We start from the raw sequence: 13,852 nt of genomic DNA, 5'->3' as shown, positions 1-13,852 counted from the left end.
TCTCAGCTCCCAGAAGATTCGAGCACTGTGCAATGAAAACCAGGCACCAACTAAGAGAAACACAGAGACAAAGCCCTTGTAAATCTGGCAGAGCAACAGGGTAAGGTGAAAGAGCACCAAGTGCTGCTGCACTTCCCAGACACTGCAAATACCCAAGCGGACACAGCCTGTCTTGCAGCACAAGGCTCACAGACTGCGCCGCTGACCAAACCTGCCGGCACGCTCCGCCAGCAGGCAGAGAACTTGGGAGGTGCGGAGTCTCGCCAAATGCTTTCACTCTGGCGTCCCCACAGAAATTAGCCCAGACAGTGCTGGGACTTCTAAGCACGTACAGGGAAGATCAGCTTTAATCTCTTCGAAGGTGAGCTGTGAAAGAGCAGGAAATCAAAGAAAAAACTAAATGGCAAAATTTATCACATCTCTTCTCAGGATTTTCTGCTGTCACTCTTTTTCATTCATTCAGCAAATTTACTTAACACATTCATATTTATGAATGCGAGAAACAGACAAAAAAACCAACACCCCAGGATAACCTGTGACTACTAATAAGAAAATCTGCTGTGTTTTCCCTTGCCTGTGACCCAGAGAAAAGGTTTATCGTTGCCAAGCTGTTGTTACGAGCTTTGCCCTGTCACCTCCTGGAGCAGCGGTGGCCCCGCTCACTGCCGCACCGGTGAGCCGAGGCAGGAAGGAGGGAGGGGCAGGAGGCCACACTGACAATAACATCTCAGCTCAGAGTGACCGATGAGGAAAGAGGCTGCCCTGGGGAAGGAGCACGCCGCAGAAAACACTCTTCCTTTCCTCAAGTCACAGACGGATGGGAAAGCGTCCCTAAGGCGGCGGGCAGGAAGGCCGAAGGATCATTGCCAGGTGAAACGGAGACTGGCTCAAATCTGTTTTCTAACAATTCCCAGCTCCAGGGTCAGCACTAACGCAAAAGCCAAGGGTGAGGTATTCCCTCGGCTTCCTCCCACCCCGCAGGACAGTGCTGCTCCCTCACACGAACCCCCCAGCCCAGCGGAGGTACCAGCAGGCACTTTGTAATCATGCTAATGCAAATTCTAAGCGTCATTATTGCTGTCGTCTTGGAAAACGACCATTCAGTTATCATCAGTGCTCATGTCCTCCCAAAACAGACTGGAGAAATTTGTAACATTTGGGTATTGTAAGTTCTGTCTTTGAACCGTACAGTCGAGACATCCCTGTTTTAGTGGCTGGAGAGAAACAGTCAAGAGGAAAGGCATTCAGGCAGCCAGACACTAGAGCTTTTATGCTTCCCTTTTTCTTTCAATGATATAGGGGAAAAAACAGATCTGAGGGAACACAACCACATCGACAGAGAAGCTAGAACAGCTCCAAGAGCCAGGGGGATTTTTGTTACAGAGACATTACAGAGGAAGGAAGAAGCTGCTGCTAATAACAGCAGATTTTTTGCTAATCTGTCATGTTTTTACTATCAAGGAAGGAGCAATTTCAGTTAAGTTCGTGGATAGCTTACGCAACACGCAGGAAAGTAGGCTGCATCTAGGCAACCATCAGTAAACACCATTTGCCCAGTCTGTGATCGTCATTTTGTTTGTTTCTTGTACGAAATCTCAGCTGTGGGCAATTCCATTCAGACACACCGCAGCGCCTTCCAGTCTCTTGGAGGTGGATAAGATGTGCAGCTGACTGCACTGACTCTTGAATTTAAAAGCACAGCTTTGTCATAGTCAGCTCTCTTTGCAGGCTTCAGATAAGGACAGCTAGTTTTTAATGCATGTCACAGGCCAGGCTCTTTAATACCTGTCAGGACTGCATGAAATAACCTGGAAATTACTTGATTAATTCCTCATGCTACGAACAAGATTCTTCCTAACTTTAAAATGTTGCCCTCAGTGTAAATGGTCCATGTAGAACACTAGAAAAGCTGGAAAGGATTTATTTTTTTAAATGTTATAGTACTTAACAATTTCAAACACATGCAAACTATCAGATAAATAACACATTAAAAATGATCCAGTTTAATCTCGCTCCCCTCTTATTCCTAACCTCCTATTCTTCTGACTAATGTTTTGTAGAAATCACTCGCGATCTCCTGCTCCAGGCCACATACATATATACAGCTGCAGACAGAATTCTTAATGGGTTCAGTGCTAATCCCACCACATTCCACATGATTAATTTATACCACAGCAGAAAATCTTCACTGCTTCTGGCAATTTTCCCTGTCTTTAGCTTAGATGACAAAAGAAAATTCAGTCTATGAGAAAAAAACCCAAACAGATTAATTTTTGCAGGGTTTTGGGTGGGGGGTTTTTTTGACTTGTTTACTCCACACTAAATACTACTGGATGACTTCACTGCAAAATGCTGAGTGTTACAGTCCTCATAAAATACGGGGTAAGAATGCTCTTCTGCAGCAGGGTGCAGCTTTTAGCGGTAAGTGAAAGGATGCAGTTTACCTCTTGACAATCCTGAAGAAACTTTTGAAGATCCCTGTTATCTTTCAGTCTCATCAGAAGTTCACTGGCTGCTTCACGGTTCTTCCTATGCCTAGACAAAAAAATAACAGCAGAGAAAAAAACCTTGAAATTTCACGAAAACCCGTCATTTGTTGGTGTCTGCAGCCCCTCTGGGATACACACACCACATATTTATTCAATATGCATCTTTTACTGCCTTTCAGATGAAGGACATTTTTGAAACTCAGATGTGCAAGTGTTATTTAATGTGCTTACTTAAGTTCATCATCTACTTGTTATTGTGTCCTGTTAAATACACTGAGAAAATTTTGAAGCCAGCAGGGTTTCACAACTGTTCTGTAGAGACTTTGGCCCACTAATGTGAAGACCACAGGAAAGTTCAGACCGTTTGCCAAAAAACATAAGAAAACTATCTGCAAAATGGCAACAGCAAGGTTGGGTGTTATGTGGCTCTTGCAAACTGTGCACGTGGTGTAAGGCACTTGCTGATCCACCTTCGCTGCAGCCCAGCACCCCCTGGCCCTGAGCAGAGCTGCAGGGGTTACACAACCTGCCAAACGCTGTTCCTGTATAACCTGGGGGGTTCTGCAAATAGAAGCTTTATGCACCCTGGAACATGTTTTTCAGAGCGTTTAAGAGCAGACAGAAGACAAGAAAAGGTTAGTGTACAAGCTCTATTTTTAGTCCATAGCTGTTAGCCCCCTGAAGGATGAGTCACGCTGGCACTCCCAAAGGCCTTGGTGGGTTCTTCAAACGGACACGGTGCCTGAGGAGCTGATGCCCAAGGGATCTCCCAGCAGGTCTGGAACTCATGCTTAATTTGAATTAGTTATCCCTGTCCTTCAGTACTTACATTTTTTTAAGAGGCAATTTAGATGGAGGAGGCAGAGTAAAGAAGATAATTTTTATTTAATGCTCATTCTGTTAGGTTTGTTCATATTTCCCTGTACAGGATCTTAAAGTGAAATACTGCTGCCCTTTGTAATAACCTAAGATAAAATAGGGATAGAGGGTTGGAAATTATTTTAAAGGGTGGCAGTTTATAAGATGATCTCAGCGTATACTGGCAATAGCTAAATAAATCCATGTTAGCGGAGATCTCCAGAACTCATGATATTCTAGAAGACTGTAAATTACGTGTTGATGACAACAACTGGATGAAGATACCACTTTTCCTGATCTACAACACGTTACCAGAGCAAGCACTCTGGCACAAATTTAGTGACTTCAGAAATACAAGGAATACTCAGGGATACATTTTACCTAAAAGCAAAACGTCTGTAGGCAGAGGAATAGGAGAGAACCCTTTACAGGATTACAAATTGCTTCTCTTTTGTCTCAACAGCTACCTCTGAATAACCAGGCAAGCAGCATCTATATAACTGTAGGTCAAGAAAACTGATTTATAGATCAGATGGCAAGGAAGACATATGTAATGATCAAAGCAAGAGGCTGGAGTCCAAGCCTAGGTAATCCTCAAGTTTTGAAGGGGTTATCTGAGAGAACACAAAGGAAAGGACACGTAAATTGTGCCTTAGGAAAAATCTCTATAACACCTATAACATCACTGGGTTTGATTCCACTCCTTCTTGGCTGGGTTTTATACGCCTGGGCAAATACAGTGCATTACTCAGGTTGCTAAAATGAAGCAAGGAATTGCTTGGGTGATCTTACCATGATGATTTCATAGATCTAAGGCTAGATTACATTACAGACTCACGTATTCTGGAGAGAACACAAGCTGTGAAATTAAAAGGAGACTTTTCATGACACTTATTTGAATACACTTAAGTAGAGAAGTGCTTATGTTCAGAAAACTTGAGTTCAAAAAACTAACAAAAATATCTTCCAGAGAGTGTTGGAAATACTAACTTCAAGAACTTTGAAGGGAAGCCATGCAGGGATATCAAACAGATGATGACATAGCTTTTTTTTTTTTTTCTCTTCATCATAATAAATACGACCTTTGGCACTTAGAGCTATTGAACTGTAAAGGTTGTTTGGATGTCCAAGATGACCTGGAGTGAGACTGAAAGATGAGTATTCTCTGAACAAGAAGAGGGCTGAACTGTAGCAAGGTTTAAACTGGATACGTGAAGATGTGGTAGTAGTATTTTGAGGATGGGCACTGCTGGAACAGGCAGTAACTCCTCTATTTTCATCATTCAATTGATGTTATTTTTATAGGAATAAAGGGAAGTCATTTAGTCTGTTCTCCTGCCCCAGACTGGCTATATCTAAACATTATTAATTCCTTGTTTATGTCTTCCTAAATTCTTTAAAAGCTCCAGTGATAGAAATCTTAGAATCTTCTGTGCCTAACCACCCCCACCACTAGAAAGCTTCTCCCACCCTTGACTACCAGCACGTCAGAAGGGCTTTAGGTAGAATAAACAGGCGGGAAGATTGGAGAACAGAACCCTTTGTAATACCAACTTTTATCCAGATACTAGAAGAGCATGGTGTTAAGGAGGCTGTCTGGTCTCCCTGCTTCCCTAACCACACGTGCGGAGGCCCCAGCTGAGCCAGCCAGACACGTCGGGGTAGGGACAGCCGGGACTCCAGCTCTGCTAAGGCTACAAGTGCTAGGCCATCACCAGAGGGTGGAGAAAAGCACAGAGCTTACTGTTCAACTGCTGATTGCAGTCCTAACTCTTAAAATCCTGCTCTTCTGAGATGTGCACGGCAGAGAAGGGCCAGAAACTCAGACCCTGTCACACTCAAGGTTGTCGGTGACTGCTGCTTACTAATTTACTACAGTAGCTTGTGAAAGAAGACCCCACACCTGCACAAAAGACTTCACTCTGCAGACTGTAAGTATTTAGAATGACTTTGAATTCATCTGCCTGTTCACATAAATCATCACACAGATGACTTAAGCCCTAACAGCATCTAGGGCCTTCCCTATGCATATACTGAAGAGGCAACCCCAGATCCAAATGTCCAAGCTAAGCCAGACCTACATGGTAAAAGAGGGGACAGGGAATGGACCATAGTCAGTTAAAACATGGAGGCATCTTCCTTCTGTGGCAACATTATGAAGAATCTAACAGGAAAATGAGATCTGTTCAGCTCAAGGAGGTGTCTGACTCAAATTAATCCAAGAGGAGAGCACCCAGATTTGTCACAACGTTCCCACGCTGTCTCCCCAGAGGCCCCTGAGAATGTTAACAATGCTGAAAACTGACAAAATCACTTGTGGTTTAACTGTAAGCCTGTGGGTTTCAAAGCTGGTGCAGGAATGATACATCTTACACGTAGCAAGAATGCAACTGCCCACTAAGAATACGGACGCACATGCAAGGCAGTTTTAGCTTCTTTAGGTGTTCCAGCAAACAAGAGGCACTCTCCTTTCTGAACGGGCAAGAACAAAAATGACTTCTGTTCTCTGTTGAGCACAAAGTTGCACAAATACAGAAGTTGATGAAAAACAGACCTAGATCACAATCTGAGTCAGATCTGCCACTGCCTTTAAACTCCATCTCGTTTGCAGAATCAGAGAGGCCCCGTGCAGGCGCACAGACTAGGGCACTCTCCTTAGACTCTTCCTAGAGAAAATGGAGGAGAGAACGCTTCCCCTCTGGCTGGCAGAAACAGCAGCGCAAGGCACGAAAGCAGGGACAGCTGCACTGGGGAGACCAGCTTCTTTCCTAGCTGGAACAGCTAGCTAGTGATAGCTTTATTCAAATCCACCTCCTCCTGCCCTCAACCCCTTCTCCATGGCCTTATTCCCATTTATTCTTCCCTGTGAACTGCACTAAAAGATTGTGCTGAAGTGTTTATCTCCTACTACACAGCCACACTCTGCTTCTGCACTCTCCTCTCCTTCCCCAGCCTGATGCCCACAGGTCTATTCAGATTTAGATAGTGACCATTTTAGGGCCGGGTCTGTCTGCTGTACCAACCAACAGTGGGGTCCCCTCTGGAATAGCTTGAAAGTGTGACTGTAAAAAACACTATTAGCAACACTAAAAACTACAAAGAGATCCATATGGGAAGTAGGGAGACGTATTTGTACTTGTTTGTTTTGGTCCTTTGTTATAGGTCCAGGTGGAGCTGGGTTTGGGAGAGCAAATTTTTGTAAAACCAAAGAGGCTTCCTTTGCTACCACTCCCACTACACCCAGCCCCAAGGCTTTGTTCTGGAGGCTTATCAGCCTTACAGACTCGGAGAGCAATCACACGGATTTCCTGAATAGCAGCACGCCGGATGGTTTTTGCAGTGCTCTGCATAAATAGCTCTGGAGTTGAGGAAACGCGCTGGAAAAAAGTGGGCTTAAAAAAAAGAGTCTCTAGGAGTTGCCTGCCGTTCAGAGCAGGAACTCCAGCACGCGTCCCACCGCAGGACGGCCCAGGTGCCCCGCTGGGATGGCGCAGGACAACGGGGACACAAGGGAGCAGCTGCACTGGGGAGAAACAGTCCCCAGAGCCCCGCAGCCAGGGCAGCAGGAACCCCTGTGCAGAGCACAGAGGGCAGAGGCTGAAGCTGTCTCCCCCTCCAGCCGCCCCAGAAGGGGCTGCACAGAGCAGCTGACCATTTGTCACTGCACCCTTGGATGCTATCTTTTAATGTTCCAAGTTGCAGAGAGACGACCCCTGACCAGAAGGCCAGGATCAAATCTCCCTGCTTTCAGCAGTGGATGGGAAAAATCATAGCAGGGGACATTGAAAGTCAGAGAGGGCAAACCAGAAAAATTAATTTCCTAGCTTTCACCTTGATTGCTTTCATGTAATCTCCTCTTCCTGCTCTTTGCAGATTCTCTTTGGGATCTAAAGAGAGTCAAGCTGGTTAGAGAGAACGAAAACATGAGGTACCCTGGGGCCAGGTTGTCAGCGGGCTCAGAGGCCCTCAGCAAGCTCTGGGAAGAGGAACATCCGCCTTTCTTGAAGCCATGAGCTCCAGCTAAAGGGGGTGCACACACAGTGGGACACGTTTGCCAAAACAGGAAAGGCACAACGTTTTCTGAACTACTTCAGTTCCACCTTGGGGATAGAGGCATCTGGGTAACTCTGAGCTGACTGGCTGCGGGAGGTCGTGAGTCTGATAGAAGGGTGGTTGACATAAAAGTTCTGTGTGAGCTTACTGCTGTGTTCTGATACTCATGATTGAAAAGCGCCTTGAAAGACTCCACTGTTATTCAAACCAAAAGCAGAAAGAACCATGAATCATAGCCAGCAAAACTGAACATTTGGTTTTCAAAGAAAAAGAAACTCTTAACATTCTGTAGCATCCATGCCGCAGCTAAAGAGACAAAGCAAAAGACTTGTTCTAGGATGAAAGACACATTTGTACCAATGCTTCCTAATCTGATTTCAGAAGGGCCAGACAAGTTGGAAAAGGCGATCAAAGCCAAGCGGGCGGGGTAGATACAGTGCCAATTACACTCTTGAAGAGCCACATTCCTTCCTCAGAGGAAGGACAGGAATACATTATTATAACTAAATCAGCTAGGAGGTAGCAGAGGAATCTAAGACTTGTGGAACCAGGTACAGCTAACTGCTGCAGCTCCCACCGTAACATAACCTCTGTTAATACTCCAAGAATTAAATAGCAACACCCATATAGCCAAATTCTGGGTAGTGAGCTCATTACATAGTAAGTCTCTAGAAAATGGGAGAGGTAATATTTAATTAAGATCAGCCCAGCACATTTTTTAAACATTACAGTTCCTATTTTTCCACAGGACAAAGAAAATAGTCTGCACCAGACACTTTCTAACATGTTACTTTGCCTTTGGATTCCGGTAAAAGGTCACATCTTGGAGAACAGAACTGAAGTGTGAAGCTACATTCTGCCACTGTTCTGACCTTACCTGTCATCAATAGAGTCCACTTTCTCCTGGATTTTATCAGAGTTAATGTTCCCATCACTAACTAGCCTCCTGCCAGTCTCTACAACTGCATTGATCTTTTCTTCATTGGCATCCATCGTGGTCATGAAATCCTCCTGTTTTTTAATAGCAGCTTCTGCTCCTTCCAAGGTAGTGGGCATTTCCGTGTGTGCCAAAACATACTCCTGTGATCAAAGCATAAATCAGAGAGAGGAAAGTATTACACTCAGGCTACGCTGTCTGCTCCAACAACACATTCACCACATAGGAAAAAAAAAGTCTCCCAAGAACAGTTAGAAGCAAAACACAGAAAGCAATTGTAGTTAAAAAAGGGCAATTTATCCGTTTGCAGCTCTTCTGCCAAATGATCTTGTTTGTTAACTACTTGAAGTATATGGTACCAACCTGTAGAATGAAATAAAGTTTATCTCGACCACTTGCCTGGTTATTAAGAAATGCTTCTGCTTGCTTGGTATCTCTGAGAAATAGCTGGTAGGCATGAGACTGGGAAAGGAGATTTTGCCTGTTCTCCCACATTTTGTGAAGCTCATTCCATCCAGTGTCCAAAGCTTGTAGGCGCTGGCGTAAGAACATGTACTGAGCATCAGTTTGCCCTTGTGTCACCATCTCACCCATGTCCCTCATTTTCTGATAATCTTCCTCGTAATTGTTGATTTCATTCTTAATATTCTCATGCTGAGTGAGCAGCTTCTCAGCCTCTGTCAGGGTGTTGGGCATATCCTCGGATGCGATTGCCGTCTGCGTTCTGGAGAGCCAGGACTGGAAGTCGTCCAGGTCTCTCAGGAACTGCTGCAGTTTGCTTGCCTCTCCCAGGGACTCTTCCCGGTTCTTGAGGGTGGTCTTCATTTCTTCCCACACGTCATTGATTTCTGCAAGCCGTGAAAGGATCGCCTGTGCCTGGTCGGGATGCTCCGATTCCAGCTTTTCTGCCTCTTTTTGCAGGTCGCTTAGCTTGGCCTCAATGGCTACCAGGTCACGTTCCATGCCCGTCAGCTTCCTCTGCAGGGCCATCACTCCAGCTAGATCGTTACCCAGATCTTGTGTGGATTCGATCACTTTGGTCTTTTCCCTGATCCAGGATTTGGTTTCATTACATTCGAGATGGTAGTTCTGGATACTCAGAGCAGAGAGCAGAGCATCCTTCTTCCTGTCTACCAGTTCTCTGAACTGGCTCCATCTGAAATTTGTGAGGAGAGAAAAGCAGAGAAATTGAGATTTGTGTTTAATAAGGGAAAAGGGTATGGCAACACTGCTGAGTCAGCAGTTGCTCCCATTAGCTTTGTAAGCCATGAAATAAGCTAACTATTCATGTTCTTTTCAGTCCTTCCTGTATCATCAACAGTTTTAGCAAAACAACCATTAACCAAGCTGCAGCATACATTAGAATATGACAAGTACCAGCAACACTGAGTCCTTAAAAGTATCATTCTTCCTCAAGTGAAAAATTGCTAGTTACATTTCATTTTCACAATAAATATTCTCTCTTGGTTTATTTTGAAGCCAAAACCAAAATGAGTGGGGTTACATGGAATTACGTTGGTTTCTTTTTTATCATCACAGGCATTACAGTGAATTTCCAGCTCTCAAATCAAGGTACCAATATACTCAGGACCTGACTGAAGTCAACAGCAAAGCTCCACATCTATCAAGTATCTGAAAGACACAGCTCTCCTCCTTCTGAAGCTTTAAAGGCTTACCTTGAAGATACTTCGGTAACAGAGTATGTTAAAAACACATATAAGAAACACAAATGACCCCACTGTACTTGTTTCAGCCAGCGTCATGTTGATGAGCTCGAGGCCTTCTCTTACCTTGTGTTGAGTTTATCTTGCTGTGCCTTGATCTCCTTCTCGCTCGGGTGGCCGCTGTGCATTAGCTGCCTAGCAATTTGGTTCACTACTGCAACACGGGACGCCTGATTGTTCATTTCTGGTTCTAAGCTTTCAAATCTGGAGTGGGGAAAAAAACAAGCAAACAAACAAAAGATCACACAGGTGTTAGAGAATCTGAGCCACAAGCAAGCTGAGAAAGGTCGCTGGTGTGAAAAAACTTTCACCCAGTATTCCCCAAGCTTCCTGGTAAAGGCATTCTCACCTGTGCTGGATCACTTCCAGGTCTTCCAGCTTCTCTGGAATCTGCATATTATTCAGCCACTTCTCCTTTTCGTCAATCCAAAGCTCACAAGCATCTGCCTCACTGAACATCTTGTACAAAGCCAGGGTGTCCTGCAAGGCCTGTTTACGCAGCCGAGTGAGCTCAGCAACCTCTTTGTACCTCTCCTCTATTCCGGACAATCGGCCTTGCACATCTGGAGATCCAGCGTGCTCCTGCGGCAGAGCCTTGGCCTGTTCGTGCAGCGAGTCAATGGTTGGCCGGTAGCTTGCAATCTCTTCAGCCACATCTTTGTGTTTCTTGACCAAGGACTGAGTAGAATATTCGTCGTGGCCAACGTCATTGCTGGAAACAATTTTGAGGATGTCCAACATCCACGCGTCAATATCATCAGCGTCAGCCTGGAACTGGTGAAGGAGAGAGGCTTCCTCCAGACGCTTCTTCCTAATGGCAGATAACTGTTCCAAGTTAGCCCACTGCTCCCGGATATCCTTAATTCTTTCTCTGATTTTCTCAGACCCAAAATGCTCCTCCGCGATCATGTCTTCACCTTCTTTTATTGCCTGCTGAAAGTGGCCGCTACGACCACTCATTTCATCTTCGAAGGCCTTGTGTTTACTCAAGAGACGGACGACGCTGGTTAGGTCCTTCCCATAGTCATCAGATGACAGGATCTGCTCCTTCTCCCTGATCCAACCCTCCTCTTCAGCCATTTCCCAGAAGAACTTCCAGAGGCGCCGGGACTCCTCCAAGCGGGCCCGGCGCTCCGCGGCGAGCTGGCACAGCTCTTGGTAACAGAACTCCATGTGAGCCACACGGTCCCTGATAACTTGCGGGTCACACGGTTTGTAACCTGTTCAGGCAGAGAATGAACGTTACAACTTGGACTGATCCATTTTCATCTCTACAGCTGAGGCACACACAGAGTTCTAAATTCCTGTTTGTTCCATCTATGAAGTTAACGTAACGCAATTCATAGGTAGTCACCTGAAAGCGAGTGTGAACTATTCAAGCTCCACCATACAGTATCACAGATCAGAAAACGCTGTTCTTCGCGTAAAGACAAAAAAAAAAAACACAGAAAGAAAGACATTCATGACTGTTCGCAGTGAAACAAAATTCACTGCTCCAGATTTATACCAGCTTCATACACAGAACTGCACAAAACGAACATCATTTACTCTAATTAATGATGCTGGTTTAATGGAAGTGCTTTTATTTAGCATAAATTGGGACAGTATCAGAGTGGGTCCAATAATTTGTATTGTTTGCATTGGAAACACAGAACAGGGAATTACTGGTGACTACTACAAAGCAGCTGCTGGTAGGAGCGTGACATCCCACACAGAACACAATGCCACAATGAATTCTTGAGCAGGTACTTGGACAGATTAATCATTGACACAGTGAGTAAAGGAGGAACAAATGTAGCTGCATTCTCTTATTCGGGTGCTGAATTTAACCTCACGTGCCTTGCAGAACTCATGAGGCTTACAGATAGCCTTATATGGAACGAAGACAAAGAAGGGTGTGTTGGCTGGCAGTTACCTTCGCCATCGGTGGCAAACTTCTGAGCAGATGCATTGACCCCTCTCACTCTCTCAGCCTGAATAGCAATGTCAGCTTCCACAAGAGCGTGTTTCTGCAGCAGGTCTTCCACTCCTAACAAATGTTTGCCATAGTCTTGAGACAGCAGAAGCACCTGATCAAAATGTAAAAGACAAGTAAAACGGGCTGAAGGCTGTTTGTCTCTTAATGACTCCAGGCGTTACACTGCTCTCTGCTGTCATACTGATTTAAGCCCAGAGAAACACCAGGCCCATAAATGGAGCTATTCCAAACGTAGAGAGACATGGCTGATACCAATTTGAGCCAGTATTCTTTAATTCACTGGCAACCACGAAGAAGTTGACTGCTCTTTAATGCAGTTTTATGTCTAGGATGATGAAAAGCTAAGCTAGGGCCAATGAAAAGCACTCAGTCAGGGTGCTGTGAGCTACCACTGAGCTACACACATCTTTCTTTCCTCCAGCAGCTTCCAAGTTCTGCTGGCTGATGGACAAAAACAAAGTCATGGTCCTCTCCCTTCCCAGATCCCAGGAGAACAGGCAGGAAGAAACTGATGCTTTTTAAAGCACAGAGGTGAAGAGATGACTTGTTCCCCATGTAAACTGTAATGAAGAGAGATTATTTAATTCCCTTTCACCAAAACCATCATCCTTACCCAAGCACTGTGACCAAAGCCTCTGGCCCTTACGAGACAGGCATGAGTGGAAAAATAGCTCTTTATAGGAGGGAACTTGTTCTTTTTTTTTTTACTTGTTTTTAATCTTTATTTTTGAAAAATTGTTGTAAGGTATAAGGAATTTGTCCACTCCTTGTGAATGTGGAACTTCTGCATTTGTCTATGAAACCGGAGGGGCAAAATGAATCTTAACATTAACTTTACAAAACAGGACATCTACACCTCTCCAGAATATCTGGTCTACGTTCTCAAATGGCTAACACCTACCTTCATCTCATCCATCCAGTCCATAATGTACAGCATTTCCTGGAAAATCTTCTGCAGACCAAGATTCATCTCCAGCCGCTGTCTCCGTGCCCTGAGCAGCTCCAGGAGATACTCCCACAGGCGTATAACGTTGTCCTTTCTCGCAGTAATGCGTTTGATGTCGTGGTAGTTTTCAGTCTCAAGCTCCTTCGCAACTGCAACCACGGCCTGGACTCGCTCCTCATAGGCCGCAATGTCTGTTTCAATGGCCTCATGCTTCTTCGTTGCGGCCTCGACTGCTGGAAGGTCAAAGCCAAAATTATCCTGCAAAGACAAAGACACTTCTTCAGTAATGCCTGCTGTGGGGAAAAGCCCTACTGCCCATAACAGGATTTCCAATTGGGCAGAATATACCTGTCAGCAAATCTGGGATCTCAAAATGCTCTGAGAAGCCTTCTTTACTAAAATCAGAGATACCTCTGATAACCAGAGAACTGCTGATAACATCAGAGATACTATTTACTACCTTTGAGGGGAAGAATCACGGTGGCCATCGGGACTAGGCTGGGGGGGGTTGGATTTTTTTGAAGTCATCTCTTATATTAAAAAATAGTATTAATTCCTGGCCTAATTACACTGAATTGACCAAAATATTCAGATAAAGAAAATCTTGACCGTGGGTAGATATTTCTGCATCAGTATCTCCCAAGTACAGACTGATAGATTCAAGGAAGGGATTCCCACAGGCATTAAAGGTAGGACATACAGTACATACACGTATACACTAAACATACATTTGCACACACATACAACAAATATAAATATACATAGATTCAGTAAAATATGAGGCATAGGGGCGGAATGTTCTTTCTGCAAGAACTGTATCCTATAATTACGCATGGGAATTGTTTTAGTCACACAGACAATTTCTGA

General features: G+C 44.6%; 1 protein-coding gene across 4 annotated transcripts in view; it reads right to left on the bottom strand.

Annotated features, from left to right (window-relative positions):
* The window catches only part of SPTBN1 (spectrin beta, non-erythrocytic 1), a 151,738-nt gene that overhangs the window by 26,914 nt on the left and 110,972 nt on the right, over nucleotides 1-13,852 (bottom strand). For all 4 annotated transcript variants that reach the window (XM_074817067.1, XM_074817068.1, XM_074817066.1 and 1 more), the window contains 7 exons: nucleotides 12,941-13,243; nucleotides 11,977-12,130; nucleotides 10,411-11,281; nucleotides 10,128-10,265; nucleotides 8,737-9,493; nucleotides 8,278-8,480; nucleotides 2,445-2,535 (listed from right to left, as the gene is read on the bottom strand). In XM_074817067.1, coding sequence (XP_074673168.1) covers nucleotides 2,445-2,535; nucleotides 8,278-8,480; nucleotides 8,737-9,493; nucleotides 10,128-10,265; nucleotides 10,411-11,281; nucleotides 11,977-12,130; nucleotides 12,941-13,243 — 2,517 coding nt within the window. The remainder of the gene's footprint in view (nucleotides 1-2,444; nucleotides 2,536-8,277; nucleotides 8,481-8,736; nucleotides 9,494-10,127; nucleotides 10,266-10,410; nucleotides 11,282-11,976; nucleotides 12,131-12,940; nucleotides 13,244-13,852) is intronic.

Source organism: Strix aluco, chromosome 3, assembly GCF_031877795.1.
Source record: "Strix aluco isolate bStrAlu1 chromosome 3, bStrAlu1.hap1, whole genome shotgun sequence".
Lineage (NCBI taxonomy): Eukaryota > Metazoa > Chordata > Aves > Strigiformes > Strigidae > Strix > Strix aluco.
Note: the sequence above shows the minus strand (reverse complement) of the source record. Positions and strands in the feature narration are given on the sequence as shown.